We start from the raw sequence: 19,607 nt of genomic DNA, 5'->3' as shown, positions 1-19,607 counted from the left end.
TTGGAGCTTACAAAAAAAGATAACATGTTAGAAGAACATAGAGCCTTTTCGAAATCGGAAAAAATACTAAAACACGGTTCCATTGGTAACTCTACCAATAACAGATTATAACTTTTTTGTCCTTTAGGCAGTACCTAAGTACCTTTATCATGTAGAATTTGATATTAAAAAAAAACATGAGAATTTTTTTTCTAAATAGTATTTTTAGAAGAAATTATTATATTTTTTGCATAAATTAACACGTCCGAGACTCATACTGATACCCTTTTACTCACACGATACACAGTACCACCCCAAAGCTAATGCAAAATTACTAACGCAAAGACCATTTTCTTGTGCTTTTCCATTTACAAGCTAAAGTAGAAACACAGAAACAAGTTATAAATTAAAACGTTGTTAATAAGCTCTTGTGGGACGAGCACATTACCTACGCGTTAATCTTGAAATATGCGGCCTTATCCTTTGTTATGGAAATATAAACGCAACGTACGGAAACATGACAAATGCAAATACAAATAATCCTATGCGCCAGCGAAACTCAATGGTCTTACAAAGCGGCCAGTCGTACTATAAAGATATCAGGGGGATTCAGTTAATACCTCTTTAAATTCAATTCAATTCATGTTTCGAGATCAAAGAGTAACTCTTGGCAAACGCGCAGAAGCCACAATAAAGCAATCCTAAGAGCGCTATGATTTGTGGATATCTACATCGGATAATTGGCTAGTTTCATTGCAGTTTAAGTTTCGTAGGCCGCTTTTCTAGCGGAACCATTCGGGAGGATCTCACGTCGTCGCTAACACGTTTGGGTTAAACTTTAAGAACTTTGTAATTATTTATTCTGTAAAAAATAGGTATTATTTATTTCTGAGAATTACATTGGCCTCTGTAAAATAACTGAAACGTTTAACTAAACAACGAGCTTATGTGAATCGGGTGAAGCTCGCTTCCTTTGGTCTAATCATTACTTTCCATCAGTGTGCTTACCATGAGTTTACGTTAGGTGAGCTCGCTAGCGAATACGTCAAAAAATTCTATGAAGATTTTATTTCTTGAAAGTAGCCGCTAGGGGCGCTGCACAATATGTCATACATTTAAATGTCATTTTTTTACGCAGTCGCTAGCGAGCACACCTAACGTAAACTCATGGTAAGCACACAGGTGTGATGTGGCCAAGAGTTTCCACGTTGTAAAGAAAAAATGTTATAAAAAAGTCCAGTTAATAAATTAGCTTTTAATTTAGGACCAAAAATATTGCCAAAACTAAATCCAGTTTTTATTAATATCAATTTAAACATATTTATTTTCTGATCGACTTTCTTTAATTAATTAATTAGTGTTTCTCATGTGAAAATATAAAAGAAAATTGATACTCATATACTTTAGCCTCCAAATAAAGACAGTGCAACACACGTGGGACTTTATCTAGCGTACACAGAACAATTTGCAAGATGGTGTCAGCTTCCGGACTAGTTACGGCCCTTCTGCTTGTGAGTATAACCCAATTGTTATAAATATACTTCGACGTTTGTAAGATAATTAGCCGAGATAAGTAAGATAAACACAGTTTGTGTTTGAAGTCATGTGATTTTACAAAGTTAGTTAAATTAAAGGCTGATTTTTTAATCATCGGATAACGGGAGTAGTCGGATAATTAATTTTAAATAGAAGAACTAACTTTTTGACAAAACACCTATTTCCCTTAAGGAAACTGCTAATGTAACTAAAGTAACTTCTGCAGATAACAGTTATCTAGCGATTGAAAAATCAGCCCTTAGCAGATTTTATGTTTGGTGGTTTCTTTCGTTACAAAAAATTTTCTTATTTCATGATTTTGTTATTTTTTGTCATTGCTATATTCTGTTCCTATTTTTATAATAATAAATCTTTAGACAATTTCACACATCGCCAGCTAGCCCCAAAGTAAGCAACTTAATGCTTGTGTTATGGGTGCTAGCTTAACGGATATACTACTTTTATACTTTTTTTTTTTTAAATACATACATATTATACATAGTAACACCCAGACCCGTCACAGAAATTAAAATTCATCATTTCAATTTCTGCCCGACCGGGAATCGAACCCAATGTAACTAAAGTAAGTTCTGCAGATAACAGTTATCTAGCGATTGAAAAATCAGCCCTTCGCAGATTTTATGTTTGGTGGTTTCTTTCGTTACAAAAAATTTTCTTATTTCATGATTTTGTTATTTTTTGTCATTGCTATATTCTGTTCCTATTTTTATAATGTTATAGGTATATGTTTTTCCGTTAAAAAAATATTTGTCGTGTTAAAAATCTAAATTGGATAAATCTCACACTAACTTAATTGGTACAAGCCCAGTAGTTTGTTGCCTGACTCCACTCCACTACCACTTAAAGAGACCAAAACTTAAGTAGCTACAAGTATAAATGTCTACCCAAACACCAACCTAATCAGAGCAGTCCGAATCGAGGTTGGTGACTCGTTAATTGATTTATTTGAACACATTACGGCCAATTAAACTATCTGACCATTGCGGGGCACTCTGTAATGTAAACTTAATACCACCGTTATATCACTTGTCGTCGTTCTCGACACACCGCATTAGTTTCCACGACAAACGACCAGCCTTTACAATTAAAGCATACACTTTAAGTGTAAAGGCTTTATAAAGAACACTGTTTAGGGCTACAGTAGCGCTTTAAGTGCGATTATAAGAGTATTAGCAATAATGTGGCCAATTAATAGTGTCTTGCTGGATGCGCGAAGCAGGTTTCGCAACTACATGAGAATGTTTAAGGTGAAGGTAAGTTGGGGGCAGGAAAGTGGTTAATAGGAGTTTAAGTGGCTGGAATCAGCTGCTTTCTTCTTTAGTTCATTTTGCATTAACACCTTTTCTTGACGAAGGACAGTAGGTTCTATTTTTATCATATTACTATGTAAAATATTGTACATTTTACACTACTTCAAAACTTTAGGGTCAAATTTTTTGTACCCAACTTTACGTCTGGCAGTTCGCGAACTACAGTTCCATAAGCAGCGGTTGTAATACTTAATTGGCCTTACAATACACGGAAGGGTATTTCAATTTCCCTGATTCTCATGAATTTTAAGTTTAACTCAAAACAAAATGTCTCAAAAACAATAAACAGGCGCCCGAAAGTTCAAAGTCACCGCCGACAGGCCATACATCACTTGCCTAAGCTTAATTAATAGCCTATTAGCAGACACATTCAATTACGAGCTTAGATTATAAGTCTATACTTTACTAAGCACTCGCTGATTAATGGTGTAGAAAGATTACCTAATCAGATTAACGTGACTAATGCCTCAAAAACCATTAATTTTGTGATCGCATCGGAGGTGTTGGTGAAATAAGATATTTATAAAAAGATGAGATTGTACCGGTAAATGTGATAAAAGTAATGAATTGCTTAATTGATATATGATTAGCAATAATATCTAAAATAATTGTTATAGTAGAACCGAATTAAGAAGCCCCATACCTTATTTAATTATTTTTGAAATCAAGCATAATTTTAAGCACAGAGCCCACATGGTTGTAGGCCTGAGCTTAATGTTCTTAAGCTCTGCGGTGATGGACATTATTTTTTTAAATTATAATATACAAAACCATAACATGGGTTAAATATAGATTAATTAATAATTTATTATTTCCTAAAGTTACAAGCTTTTAGTGCTGTCTTTGTCACTGTGGCGCTTGAGCATGTGATAACATGGCGTTTGTAAATCATGTGCTGATAACATAATTTTCCATCATATTCGTAGGCTTTCAATTGGATTACGTTATCATCATACATAGATAGTGTTCGTATCATTTTTGGGCTTTGCTCAATATAACACGGTAGGAAAATATTGCAATCCATTATACCTATTTATTGATTCTGAAAAGTTTCAGGTTTTTTAACTTCAATATTAAAAATAATGCAACAAGTATACTTACTCATACTATGCATTGTAAATACATACATAAACCTACTTACATTTCCATTAAACAAAATCGGTTCTATCAAACAAAAGTCATGGCCTAACCTATCAATGGTCCCACTATATCAACATCATGTATCTTAGCCTAACATCATTTATTTCCTCATTCATAAAATATCCAAAATAAGCGATAACCAACAAATGATACGATTTCCCATAGGAGATAAAAAATCATAATTTTAAGCGATTCAGTACGGCGCCATCTTTACCGCAAAATCGAATTTTCAAACTTATTTGCATAATAATATGGAATAAAGGTGTTAACAGCAAACGACTGATGCTTTTAAGGCGGTCCTTGAGTATGACATTAAGAACATTGGCTTTTGTTAGCATTTTTACTGCAAAATCGCTTCTATTATAGGCACATAAAGTGCTAGGTGTTTAGCTTTAAGCGCTGTCGGCTGTACGAATTACCGGAGACAAACTTAGGGAATTAATGGTTTTGTTTGAACGCTAGTGATGTAGCTTTGTAAAGTATCGATTTGTAATTGTGAAAGACTTAACTGGTGATTTGCGTATCGTAATACTAGCTAAAATTTTCATGTTCAAATTCCGTTGGCAGCGAATGTTAACAGCCCTTAACGAGATTCACTCGCGTGATGAGCACTTTAAGTGCTGCACTTATGCATCTGTGCCTATAAATGTAGACCTATTTTGTAATATCTTTTCTAATAAGTACTTATAACATAAACGGTAAACGGTAACTAGTCATATACTGCTGATACTAATTATTATGTGTTACTTGGAATTTACTGATTCCCTGCATGTTATTTACATTCCACAACTTGAAATTATGTTCCTTATCGATATTATTTTCGACAACACTATCGCACTTTAATGCAAAATGAACATTAGTGACACGTAGATCATAAAGATGTTACAAAATGACTGCGTTCGCGTATTTGTGTATGCGCCTCCAATAATGATTATGCATGTAATTTCTTGCCACTTTGTTTGCATTTGTTTATGAAGATATTTTTACTTTTTTTCAAGTTTTTTTTTCCCTTTTTATATCTGCAATCGACTTAGGTCATAATCAGATGTTTTGTCTTGCTTTTTTGTTTGTGTTCATGAGGAGGGGTATTCCAGTAAATTCTCTCCCTCGGTTTTTACTAATTCACGTAGCAATCTAGTCCAGCCTTCCAATATTCAGTCCAAGCCACTAGCATCTTTGGTCCAACTGTAATATTTGCCATCTTTTCAGTCTTGTGGTGGTCTTGTGGGTTTGTTCCACTATTTCTCTAGCGAGTTGGTTTGTGTGATGTTTCAGCCTTTCCTTATATTTGGTACAGTATTTGCTCACCTCCTCCCTGACTGTCGGCATCTCCAAGTACTCGTGTATCTCTACATTTCTAGCGAACCATGGTGAATTTGAGATTGCCCTCAGTGTTTTATTCTGAAACCTTTGGAGAATTTCAAGGTTGGAATTACTGGCAGATCCCCAGAGTTGAATCCCATAAGTCCATACATGTGTGGAGTGTATGTGTCCATACAAGTGGCAAGAAAAAATACTTGTAGGCTTGGGGCATAACATACGTGGCGCAGCGCAGGACCGGTCGTTATGGAAATCCTTAGAGGGGGCCTTTGTCCAGCAGTGGAAGTCATTTGGCTGAAACGAATGTACGAACTTGTAGGCTGTCCTGACAGGTAACAGTTACTCTTGGTTCCTAATTTAATGCTCTGTACATTGTTGTGCTTTAGGTATTATACTGAAACGTATCCTATGTGAATTTAAAATAATTTATTATTACATTATCTCAAAGCCAAAAACTTATTGCTGCCAAAAGCTGTGATCATGTCCAGGTCCTTCATAAGTGTGGCATCATATTTTTAACAACCTTCGAACTTTTAAATATGACGTGTAACTAAAAATGTACGGCAAACATCGATGACTGTACATAGGCATGTGGAAACGATTTGTGTAATGTATCGCCATATGCGAAAAATAGTTACGTGATGATTCGTAGATTAATTCACTGACTCACGTTATAACGTTAACGGATGTTCAGGAATGTGTGTCAAATTGTTGACGGGGCTATTCATAAATCTAAAATAGCCCCGAGTGTTTGGGAATTAGGTGCTTATTAAGATCCGAGAAGTATTAAGCTACAGACAGTAGGGGATATTATTAAGTCAGGTACATCACAGTACAATGAGCTTTTTATATTTTGATGATTTTTGGAAGGGGAGGAGAAATAAGTAACGACAGAAGCTTAGGTTAGTCAGTTATTTAGATAATTTATACAGCTATTAGGTAGTAGTTTTTTTTTTAGAAATTCTCTTTCTCTTGCCGAATGGTAGGTAAGTATATTTTCTAAGGCACCATCTTACTCTAACTTTGACAAACGTCAAAAATCTGTCAAACTCCATACAAAAAACACCGGTTATCGTTAAAGTTACGGTCAAAGTTAGGTGGAGCAACTCAGCCTAAGAAGTTAAGAGCGTTTTCTTGTAGGGTGGGAAACGTTATCGTGGCAAGATCTGTAAGTGTTTTTTCTTTTTTTTTTTGTCTCTCACAATTTCATGGTAAATTTTGTATCAATTTTATGTGGAATCCGCGCCAATACACATGCAAAGTGGACCTTAACGATCTCTAACACAGTTCAGTTTCAATAAATTTTCGCCATATTTCCAAAACGTCTATTGGCATGGATCATTTGCATATCGCCCATTTGCGACGACACTGTGACATCTCGACATATACGATTTTTTGTTTTACCGAAATTCTGAACCGCGATCTTGCGTTCTTTTATCTCCAAAAACAGGGTATTTGTTACTCCAAAAACAACAATACTATGAGAGAAAGAGACAAAATATTACGTTATAGCGCTGGCTCGTTCGGCGATCTAGTTGGCTTCGACACTGTGACAGTTCAGTTGCCACCTGCGCTTTGAGATGTGAGGTGCTCTTCGTTTTTAAGAAAAACGTGACATCTAGAGGATACCGCGGTATTGATGACAAAGGAAAGTTTTTAAAATATTCTTATTTTATTCGACAATGTGGCACGTCATACTTATCACAGTGTTCTTGTAAAACAAAAAGCAAAGTAAAAGAGAAATTATTTATATGTCACGTTATTCTTGTAAGAAAATCGAAGTATCATCGGGACATCTTAACTAGTAACGTTGTAGATGATGAAAATTTTTCCTATAATATTGAAAATATGTTGTAGGTCATTTGTTGATGTTCTGTTATTGCAGAATACATGTTATTGAAATTGAATGGTATATCTACTTGTCGCGTTGTATACGCTAAACAGTAATACTAAACTCCAGATATCATTACAGATGGGGACTAGCAATGCAAAAAAGCAAAGGTTAACATTTGTGGCGATGCACTGCCTGAAGGAATTCCACAACCTAATCCGACAACATGACTAACAGCGCTATGCGAGCGCTGTGAAAGTGTCTCTTTGAGCTACAATAACGTCGGAACTAATATGAGTAGATGTAGACTGATAAACATACATTCGTTTTGAAGAATAGTTCAAATACTAGAAATACAGTGCAAATAAAACATACTTAAACGACTGTCTGTTTTTACAGACACAACAAGCAAAATATTTTATACTAACATACGATAGCCTTAGATTAGCTTAATCTAAGACGATAGCTAGCAAAATTATCTATTAGTAGAAGTATGCTTGAATAGCAATGCGTTGGATGACCCCAGATATTTATTTATTTATGTAATTATTCAATGTTACTTAGCTGTATTGGCTATGTTTTGCTTTCTGCAAAAAAAGTATTTTAATGTTTTAATATAATTACAGATAATCAGCAATTTATTGGTGGAATTTTATCGCTTCTTGCCCAAATATACTTTGGCGGGCGCAACATTGTTTTGTATAATAACATTGCAATAGGTATAACTATTTCAGAAAAACTACGCCAATAAAATGGTTCCATTATTTATAAATAGTGGTTGTTATTTTTCACTATTAATACATTATTTAAATAACTTTTATAAATTTAATTTTAAATAAGTATAAAAAATTAAAACACCCTAAAAGGTACCAAAATGTTGCTTTTTTGCCATTTTATGCGCCGGAGACGGCGATTTTCGCTTTGATAATTTTAGGATTAAATTTTCATAACTAGTCAGTTAAAAAACATCTATTTACTAACCTAGTAGGTACCTACCTACAATTTTTTCTTCTGCATACATACATACTTAGTACAGTTTCTCTTACTGTGTTTTTTTTTAACTAGTAGTTTACGTGGTTTTACTTTTGAGAGTTTTTCGTTTATTTTGATAAGCATTCGTTTTTAGAATAAGAAAACTTAATGTGAGCTTAAATATTGTATGTATACAACTGTCTGTCTACTTAGATAATATTTTTATAAGTGCAATTTAACATGGCAAAGCGAAATATTCGCCTGTTCCAAAAATTACCTCATTTTTACTGATTGTAATGTTATTAAAATAAAATAAAAATTTTCAAGATCAACGTGTTATCTAAATAATGACTTATATAAATATATTTTTTACATCATCTTCAACGTGACAACTGAACTTACCATCTTCAAAATATTATTTTTTACTAGAACAACGTGATAAGTTGTCTCTTTTTTTTTCAATCGCTTTAATTTCATCAATTTAGACGCAAAGTTATGTCTTACTATAAATATTTAAATTCATTAATAGTTAATCTTTAAACGTTTCATACACAATTAGGTAATCCTAATCTTCTTTTAAGAGTTATGGTCATTCAAAAGTTAAAAAGTCGATTTCTGTAAAACCACTGTTTTTGATATATCACAGTGTCGTCGCAAATGGACGATATTGAGGTGGCTTTTATTCCTTCATCAGCAGTCTAAGTGCAGCAACGTACCTAAACATATCTTCATAATGGCGGCTAAGTTGTCGTATTAACAGTAATGTAGCTACAATATGCGCGTGCACCTACAAATGGAGGGACAATGACTCCCCGATCACAGCGCAAGATAAAATGGAAATGAAGACACAAGATACTATGTTGTAGGGCTGACAATTTATTGAGAATCAGAGATGCATCATCATTTCAGCCAATGATAATGGCTGCTAGATACAGTTTAAGATGATAAAGCAAGAAAATCCTTTTTTTTATTTGGCAACTGATTATTCTGCTATATTCTTGAGGGCGTCCGTTCATAGAGCAGATATAGGGATTATACTCTACATTTGTCGAGACCTAGTTTCCATTCGAAAACGTTACATTACTTAATTTCTGTTTCTTCGACCCTCTGCCACTTTAGCGTGCTATATTTTAGATTTCTGTCGAATCATCGCTTTTCATTTTATCCCAACGAAATTCCAAGCATGAATGCAAGGGAAATGAATGCTTAATACATTTTCTACTACTAAACCAATTCTGGTTTGGACAGCCTTGCTAATATCAAAGCATTATCCTTGTAATGACCGCTAACTAAAGATATTATTCTAGTTTATCCGATATTGTAAGATATCCAGTGGATAACTGGGAGATACAAGACAAAACAAGAATTTAGTTCTTCATTGATATCAATAAAATGTGAAATGTAAAGTAACATGTTTTTTTTTTACGCAGTTATGCGGAAAGGAAATTATCGCCTTTTTAACTTCAAAACTTAATTTATTTACCTAACTTGAACATGTTTAAGTTTATCTTTATCAAATCATAAACTTCTCGATTCGCCATCTAAGTGGAACAGTCGTAAACACAAAAATGGCTTTTTAAAACTTTACAAGCTCTTCTTATCTTAATTACTGCTTTTGACATTGTAAAACAACCTTTTTACGAGGTTTTTACCAAATACATGCACCCAAAATGATTACGAACGAGTATATTGATGATAAAAGTGACCAAGTTTTTTTAAATGACACATTTAAAAGTTGTTGTGTTTAATAAACACGCAAAATTAATGCCAATTTAATATTTTTTGTTAAAGGCAACCGAAATGGAAGTGTTTTATTTTGTTTAGATGATCATATTTTTCAATCGTCAGATAACTTTTAATTGCCATTTTTCTCATCATACAGAAACTGTCAATGTGCCAAATTTATCCTGCAGTAAAGTTTGCCCCAAGGAAATTATTCAAAGCTTTAAAAAGCTTTCATTCATTGATTAGTCATTACAGGCCACATCTTTAGAGTAAGTAATCCTCTATACTACGTGCTCAATTACAATCTGCCTACAAAGTACTAGAATGACCATTTATTTTATAACAAGTACTGCTTCGAATCAAAGGTCAATTTGGGTTGACACAGTTGAATTAAAATATGTAATAATTTATTAATGTAATCGGACGCCGGCGCCATCGGTATTAAAACGAAATAGGTTTATGTCGTCCTAATAGGCATTAAATTAATTATTTCCCCCACTGTATTTATCTTAAAGTTGTTATACAAGAATGTAGATTAAATATTTTTTCTAGGCTTCATTCTTCATATTCCGACTGAAGTTCGCTTCCACATTAGACCGTCATTACAGTGCCAAAAGCTTCCTCATCATCATCATCATTTCAGCCACAGGACGTCCACTGCTGAACATAGGCCTCCCCCAATGACTTCCACATCGCACGGTTGGTAGCGGCCTGCAAAAGCTTCCTCGTCGTGGATAAAAAAAATACTAAGGCTGGGTTTCACCATCTTACTTTAACTTTGACAAACGTCTAAAATCTGTCAAATTCCATTCAAAAAGCACCGGTTATAGTTACCGTTAAAGATAGGTGTTGCAACCCAGCCTTAGTACAGGCATTAACTGCAATGATCAATGATTTGGTAATTACTTAAATCTACTGTAACAAGAACTGATCATTTCTCTTACATTTCATGATTATTAGATTAGCTGTCAACGAGAGGCGTGACATGCTCATGCGCATTTCCGGACTGTCATGGCCGTCATGAGTATAATGAGCTCGTAAACTCGTGCATAGGAAAAGCGCACGCTTATCTTGAACTTTACTGGAACTAAGAATTAAATGATCAAATGTGTATATGCGTGAGTAGTTATTTGTGATATCAATTTTGGGAATGGCTGTATGTAATAGCCAATGCTAATAGACATTGGCAATTTTAAGCTATATTATGGCCGACTAACATTGACGCTGAAGTTTCTTCTAGCCGTAGTGATTTTATTGAATCATCCTTGAATGAAAAATAATGTTAATTAATGTGATTTAACTATATGATTGATTAGATTTTCATAACACTATAAGTATTCCTAAAATAAGTCTACCAATAAATATACCATTGTATGGATGGACTATGTAGAAAAAATGCAAACTTATCGGTCTCGCCAACTCCAAGTGCAAACTCAAACTCGCATTTATACTAACACTAATCATAAAATAATATTGTAAATTGGCTTTGCATTTGCATTAACCTAATATCTTTATTACGTTTACGACAGCGACGGAAGCGGCGCGTGCGCATGTCATAAACGCGCGGTGCACGCTTGTCCACGATTAATCGCAGATTATCTGATCGTTTCTGAATTAGATCGCTTCACTATGTTAATGTTTTGTGATAGCTGTTTATTTGGAACGAATCGTATGATAGAGATTAAAAGGGATTACTAATGTTTGGCCAAAAAACGTGTCCCAAATTATCACATCGCAAACAACGTTTCGCAAATTTCCATTTGGCAAATCAACTTATTGCAAACTTTTAATTCGCAAATGTCGTTTTTGGCATATTATTGTTTAGCAAATTATTGTTTGGCAAAGTATGTTTTGCCAAATGTTTCATTGGGCAAAAATATTTCACGATAAACTATTTACAAAATAATTTGATTGGTGCATAGAATGGAATACAAATTAGCTTGTGGTTATTATTTTCTTTAGTGGGTAGTTAATATAAAATTTGTTCTAAATTAATTTTCATATTTCATTCTTTTTATCGAAATTTCCAAATGATTCATAACAATAGAGGTGATTCTAGCGCTCGGCGGCCGCTGCCGCGGCACGCTCACTTCGCTCGCTTCGCTCGCTCCGTTCGCTCGCGTTAAGGGTCACTGTTCTAACCTAACCTAACCTACTGTTTTCTGCAATACCTACTTTCTGCAACCTTACTATTTTCTGCAATCTCTTTGTTTTACATAAAATTCTTGTGAAAACCATGATCATCTGCATATGCTTTGATTTGTGGGTAACGGTGGGTAAGTGTGTGAAATGTCAATTCGACCAAGTAAATTATTTGGGATATAATATTTGGCAAAATAAAACATTTGCTATATAAACATTTGCCAAGTAAAATTTTGCCAAATGATAATTTGACCAAATGAATTAGTTGCGAAAAAGTACAGTTGCTAAAAGTTCATTTGGGAAATGGAACTTTGGCGATAAGTTGTTTGCGAAGTGAAATTTGGCGAAAAGTAATTTGGCCAAAAGGAAGGATACCGGTCGGCCCTCCGGGTCATGCGTCTCCAGGTGGCTCGGTCCTGGCAAAAAAAAATACATTGCTATAATATATTTTTGAGAATGCATGATATATTTGTGATTTTTGGAGAAATAGGTGTTTTAACATAGTTTAATAGCGCACATTATTTTAATTACTTTTGTTTTGTTTCATTATCTTGATGTTGTTTTGTGTCGCTAATTTTAATAACGTGTATGCGGAGCCGAGGGCAAAAGTTAGTGTTCAATAATCTTCAACTCGTTGAGAAAATTACACGACAACTTTCGACCACCTTGTAGTCTTGTAGTCTAGATTTCCATGCATTTAATATACTCGTTTTCTCCGCTAACTTTAAGTAGTTAATAGGTCTTTAATTATAGCTTACATTTTATGCACAGCTATGCATAATAGGTTGCGACCAGAATCAAACCTCAGCTTTAATTCTGTATTCTTCTTTTAATAGGTTTTAGATACTAAAGCAAAGGTTTTAGGACCCAATATTTAATCATTTAACATTATTTAATTAGAAAAGTTTATTGTAATATTCTTCTGTACGGCTACCACGAAAATCTTTAGAGTTCGAATCGTTTGCGTATTCGAATCGCCATCAAAAGATTTAGTACGAAAACTACAACAGTACGGCTAGCACGAAAAACTTTCGAGTTCGAATCGTTTGCGTATTCGAATCGCCATCAAAAGAAAACATACGAAAACTACAACAGCGCCCTTGTGAACGTGTCGTAAAGTGAACTTAATATGAGAAATGGTTGCACGAAACTTATTTTGAGAATCAAAATTGTCACTTTATCGTTTAATTCGAAGGTTTAGTATTGAATTTTGTCGAATACGCAAACGATTCGAAGACGAAAGTTGTTCATCCTAGCCTAGAGGTACTAAATTTCTATTTACCTAAACCTAATTGCCTTCTTTCTCTATTTTTAAAATTGTGATTCTGTCTGTTGTTAGGTTATTATTTATCAAAATTCTTTAGTAGATAGGCCCTTTTCTGGAATTCCCAAGCAAAACATTATTGGCCGCACAAAGTTGGCCTGCACTGGTTGGGTTGGCGGTCAAGCTGTAGAGCCTGGCTACACAGGAGTTGCAGCCGTGGGAACGAGAGGTGGGAACAGTCCCGTTGTGCAAAACCATTATAGAGAAAGAAAGAAATATTTTCTATAGGTTTGATAGCTCCTAGGGGTACAAAATGTTAATGTGTAAGTCCTTGATTTACCTATCTAATCGACCAATATCTGTGATATGTGATAAACGATAATAGTCATGGCGACTGTCATTACTGACAAACGATAAGATAAACAATGTTACAAAACAAAGGCGATTACTTTTACAAGGTTTAAGTGTGTGATCTAATGAGCTATTAAGGGAATAACAACGGAAAGTGACACTTAGATAAGAAGTAAAGAAGTAATGTTCTGACATAACTAAATGGGAAGCTATCAGGGACACCCAATCTGTATTATTTATCTCCAAAGATTAACTTTTAAAGGTGCCTTTTATGGTCATGAGCCATTGTGTTGCCCATATCAGTCTCGTCTGTCTGTCGCTCCATAAAGTTTTCTCCAGTGATTGGTGCTATGTCAATTACTGGAGCTGGTTCGATTGTTTTGGTCTTTATTAAACTATTGTAGGCATTACTCGTAGTGGGTACATATTACGCCGTATCACATGGTTTGTATCAACGCTGTCAAAATATTCAAATAATTTTGTAAAATGCGAAAGTAGGTCTAGATTGTTTTGAAAATCTTGATATGGATGAATCTTGAATTTAGTATGACGACAGTATAAACTAGTGTATGACAAACAGGTCATTTGGTAGGTTAACTTAATTAAGGGATAAAAATCGTATTTATTATATTGATATGAAATCTCTCATAAAACGCAACAAAGACATGTGACAGATTTTTTTTAAAGAAAATTATTAATTAATTAGTGCATGAAGATAATAATTATAGTAGGTGATAGATGTTATCGATTTATAGGTATGTTATAGATATCAAAAATACGCTAAGTTCAATAAAATCGGTGACGTAGTACCACTAAGCCTTGACGCGTGTAAACAACAGAAATTAGTTCCTTGAAAACAATTCATCCGTTTCGATTGGCCAACATTCAGTGACAATAATTTTGGTTCCAGATCGTGGGTAGAGAAACGATAATTGCTGCAGCAAATGCCCGTGAGGTGCGATGCGGAAGAAGACTGGTGTCAGGCCTGTTCTCCCGGCCGCGGCTGCCGCTCGGCTACTCGTACGTGACGACGGTGCCGCGCGGGGCCTGCCGCCTCAACATCTCCGAGATCGTGCCCAGTGACAACTACATCGGTTAGTATGCGCAGTCTGTGACAGACTAGTAGGGGACTGTTCTCCCGGCCGCGGCTGCCGCTCGGCTACTCGTACGTGACGACGGTGCCGCGCGGGGCCTGCCGCCTCAACGTCTCCGAGATCGTGCCCAGTGACAACTACATCGGTTAGTATGCGCAGTCTGTGACAGACTAGTAGGGGACTGTTCTCCCGGCCGCGGCTGCCGCTCGGCTACTCGTACGTGACGACGGTGCCGCGCGGGGCCTGCCGCCTCAACGTCTCCGAGATCGTGCCCAGTGACAACTACATCGGTTAGTATGCGCAGTCTGTGACAGACTAGTACGGGACTGTTCTCCTGGCCGCGGCTGCCGCTCGGTGCTGTATGTAGTACGTAAAATTTACGTACATCCCTAGACTAGGTGTAAAAAGTGAGTACATACAGACAGGAGTCTGTACTTAAAGGTTGCGTTTAAGTCTTATATTTAGGAAAACACAAGACTAAAACGCATACTTTATAATAGATACTGCATTTAACGCAGTAATATTAACTTTCTGACAAAAGTCTTATTGCACGTAATGACGTGCTACGTACTCGCTAATGAGCGAGTAACCTCATACTTGAAATATACATCGGTAATCTAATCTGGTTACCTGCAGCTTCGATATCATTAACTAGTGCACAATACTGAATAGTCCTTTGATGAAAGCAAATGGCCCGCAAACGGTTGGCCACTTATCAATCAGCGTTGTCGAGGACCACTGTAAATCATTTGCTATGGCGTACAATAGCAACACCCACGTTGTTTTGTGATATGAATAGATCGGCTCACCCTGCCTTTTGCCGGGCCATTTGAAGCATTTGGAATCAATTGCGAATACAACAGAATGGCGATGTGTCAATCCTTGCAATTAATCTTGCACTTTTCAATTCGGGTTTTTGTAGTTATGTAGTTGACAATAATACCACAGAATAATAATAAGTACTACGTACAGAAGTTTTACTTCGCAAAGGTCTTTAAAAAAATGTATGCTCAATGTCATTAACAATATGGTGTAATTTAGCCTGTCTCAAGAGTCAAGCACCATTTTGTTGACAAACGTCAGTGATCGGCAATGCGCCGAAGCTATAGGGCTGACTTCGGTAAAATGATGTGACGTGAGGTGCCAAACTGCGGAAAATGGCGGAGGAAATACATGATTTAGCATGAATTATCATGAATAACATTAACTACTTATTTACCTCTCAGTGTCTTGAGGCAACTTAAAAAATTACATTCTGTGTTTTTATTATTATTTAGGCAGTTAAATACTGCACAGTATTTAGTACACCATTTTCTTTATTTTCTTCCATCATACACAAGAATACGCGTGCGTGAGTCAATGTTCGCTCGTATGTGAGGCCTTGTCGAATAGTATCCTGTAGGTGGGCCATCGTACGTGTTTTGTTTTCGATGTAAACTCGCGGAGATGAACAGGCCTGATAATACACAATCAAAATCAAAATTATCAATAATGATGTCACTATAAATGGCACTAATACTAATTGATAGCATTTGCTTACGTACATTTCTGTTAAATTCTGAAACTTCCCCGATTATTTGATAAAAAAAAGACTTGACTTTGCAGGGAATCACCACCGCTATAGCAAATTGATCGGAATCCGAAAGGCATTATACAATTTTATGATGTCTAGCTATGTCCATATTTGGCTAGCTGTTTTTAATAACACACTTACATCTTACCCTTTTATTGTAGCTCTGAAGATATCAAACAGTTCATACATAGTGAACGGAGAGTTTGCCGTGAGCGCCCCGGGGACCTACGATGCAGCGGGCGCAAGGTTCGTCTACTCCCGAGTAGCTGGACTCGACAATATCTTCGCGATGGGACCCATATTACAACCCGTGGACATAATGGTAAATTGACAAGATAATAAGAAGCGATAGAATATCCTATTGGCTTTAATGACCAAACCTGGAGTAGCTTTTAGGATCACTTTGCTTGGGAAAGATAACTGCGAGAGTTAATAAAAAATGCGTAGGTAATTTATTTTTTTAAAGATCAAATCGATGTAATCATTGTAAACATTGGTATTATCATTGATTTTGATTTGATAAAATCATTTAAACTTGGAAGTACCTATACAATATACGTGACTTCCTACAGAAGACGGTGAATCACAGATACATCTTAAAGATGTACTTGTGATAAGTGATACTGCCAAAAATTGATAGTATGACATGATTATACTGTACATCTTCAATATTGTACCTAATTTGAAGCAGAACAATACCTAACGAAAATAAAGAGTTCTGCTTTGGGACTCTATACGTAGAGTGTTCTTCATTATTGCATGCTTGCATACTCTATATTGAAAGTTGTACTATCTGGATTGGGGAGTTTTCATGGCGCTATATGATATTTTTACTTGTTTTCATTTTAGGTTCTATACACTCAACCAAATCCAAGCATACGATACGAATATTTCACGGAATCGCTCTCAAATGAGGGAGAAACCGAAATATCGACGAGACCTAATATCCCTGAGATTCTCCCCTCAATAGCTACGAAGCATATTCGCAGACACCACACATTCGAAACGTTTCCTAGACCAAGTGTATCCAGGTTTCCTGATCTGGTCAGCATGTCTAAAGAAGTCGGCAGTGATGATGATGTGGAGGAAAATGTGGTTGGGAACAGGAAGTTTATTTGGAAGATAACTTCTTATAGTCAGTGCACGAGGAGTTGTGGTGGCGGTATTCAGGTGAGATACAGGATTAGTTCCTTCAACTAACGCGTTCAGGATGTTATTAGGGCTGCTATAATAACATAGTGTTTAGCTAGGGCTAGGGCATGTCCACAGATGTTTATATAGACTCAGCTGTAGTTCTTGTTGTGACCAATGACATTTTACGCGTCGTAGCTGATCATGAAGACTAATTACCATTGAAGAGATGAGAATGAGGACCATTATCAAAGTGCATTAATTGAGATTTCACTTTCATTTTAAAGGCTAGTTTTCATATTTAAATGATTAGAATATGTATTTGGTATATGGTTAAATTAAGTTTTTTCACTGGAAATAATTTGTGGTCTGCTTTCAGCTAGGCAAATATCGCTGCGTAGAAATCAGCACCAATGGTTCTGATAAGGAGGTGTCTCCAGTGCATTGTCCAGGGTCTTCCCCTGTTGGGAGGAGAAGAAGGTGCAACAACGCACCATGCCCTCCCAGATGGAGGGCTGCTGCATGGTCAGCTTGTCCTTACTGCGGACCAGCCAGTAGAACCAGAATTGTTGGCTGTGTACAGGACCATTTTAGAGGTATAACCAAGGTAGGTATACAATCTCATTATGTTGATAAAACATAAAGGTTTAATATTTCTGATATTCTATAGTTAGGGCCAAAGACAAATGATAAGATATTCTACTTACATCGTCTTTATCGTTAATTAACTGACTCAATTGAAAAAGACCACACCCGAATTTGATTTAGTTTTATTTTCATATTTTCTCAGATTACTTGTGTCTTTTTTAAGGTCAGCGATCAAAAGTGCCCGTCTCCGAAGCCCATAACATCGGAAGTATGCAACATTCCCAACTGTGATGGATCAGAACAAATCGGTGTTCGAGGAGTGAGGACTCAGGAGCATACAGACACTTTCAGAGATGGTCCTGTTTATAGTGTAGCCGTGAATAGCACAGATTTTGATGTGGGCCCTGAATATTCGTTTGGAGCTACAGCCGGTTGGCTTTATACTGACTGGTCAGAAGTAAGTTTCATAAAGTAGCAGTAATAGCAGTAAAATATATAAGTAAACCATAATTACCTAATGGTATTTTTAAAATAAAAATATTTCAACATTATGTTAAAATAAATCTTTGCAACCCAGGCAAAACATCAGTACGTTTCTTACTTACGCGGTGGAAAAAATAAGTACTTTATACTACCTAATAACCTGAGGACATTGCAGGCCTAAATAACCTGAGTGTGTAAAATAATGAAGATGTACGTACACTCTCTGTGCTACGACTAACCTATTGTAGCCTAATAAGGCTTTATTCTAATTGTAATAAAGTTCCATTTTATTCCCTAGTTTTTCTCGTAAGTTTTTAATTTCTAAGCATTGCCTTTTCACTTAGTGTGTAGGCTGGTGCGTGGGTGGTGGGGTTCAGACACGCGGTATTCGCTGCGCTGACCCTTCAGGATGTACACCCAAGAAGGCACCAGAGTCCTCCAGGAATTGTACCCCGAAGCTGACGTGCGAGCCACATGACGGACGATGGTTCACTGGTAAGGGCATTTCTTCTTAACCTGATTCAGGAGCTCAAGTAGCCTCTGCCTCAGTTATGAACTTTGTTGGATATGTTTGTACCTACTACGAACTTGTACTATTGCAATGATTATTTTATCATCTCAGAAAATTATCACTTCTTCACAAGTTTTGATAGATAAGATAGGATTAATATAGGTTACTTAAATTTGAAGCAGTGAAAAGTTAATGTAGTTAGAACTAGGTATTTTCTTTATATTTAAATCGCTACCTATTACATATTATATGCATGTATTCTAGGCGAATGGTCACCCTGTTCATCATCTTGTGGAGGCAAGCAAATCCGTGGGGTTCTGTGTATCGGAGGCAGCGGGAGGCACCTCAGAGACACCGCCTGCAAGGGAACCAAGCCTGATCAGGAACGAAGCTGTGGTGGAGACTGCGCCCCTACGTGGTACTCTGGAGAGTGGGAACAGGTCTGTACGGCAGGTCAAGCTAAACACTTGGGCATCTTACGTAGTTGTATTTGGAGCTATTTTGCATCAAAAGTGTAATCTGATGGGCTGTAGACTGCAATAGGATGGTATAGATATTTACATGTTTTGGTGGCACTTGTACTGTGCGTGAGCCTTTTTTATGACAGACACAGGTCAATGCATGCTTGAGTCACTT

At 36.1% G+C, this 19,607-nt stretch overlaps 1 protein-coding gene across 1 annotated transcript in view; it reads left to right on the top strand.

Moving 5' to 3' along the window:
- Window positions 1–19,607, top strand: part of LOC135080229 (thrombospondin type-1 domain-containing protein 4-like) — a 77,821-nt gene that overhangs the window by 48,382 nt on the left and 9,832 nt on the right. Inside the window, exons 8-15 of the mRNA XM_063974910.1 lie at window positions 14,502–14,689; window positions 14,860–14,975; window positions 16,420–16,580; window positions 17,108–17,428; window positions 17,769–17,996; window positions 18,201–18,434; window positions 18,805–18,955; window positions 19,236–19,411. Of these exons, the coding sequence (XP_063830980.1) occupies window positions 14,502–14,689; window positions 14,860–14,975; window positions 16,420–16,580; window positions 17,108–17,428; window positions 17,769–17,996; window positions 18,201–18,434; window positions 18,805–18,955; window positions 19,236–19,411 (1,575 nt within the window). The remainder of the gene's footprint in view (window positions 1–14,501; window positions 14,690–14,859; window positions 14,976–16,419; window positions 16,581–17,107; window positions 17,429–17,768; window positions 17,997–18,200; window positions 18,435–18,804; window positions 18,956–19,235; window positions 19,412–19,607) is intronic.

The sequence above is a fragment of the Ostrinia nubilalis genome, chromosome 17 (genome assembly GCF_963855985.1).
Source record: "Ostrinia nubilalis chromosome 17, ilOstNubi1.1, whole genome shotgun sequence".
NCBI classification, from domain to species: domain Eukaryota; kingdom Metazoa; phylum Arthropoda; class Insecta; order Lepidoptera; family Crambidae; genus Ostrinia; species Ostrinia nubilalis.
The sequence above is the reverse complement of the archived record's forward strand: the minus strand, read 5'-3'. Positions and strand labels throughout refer to the sequence as shown.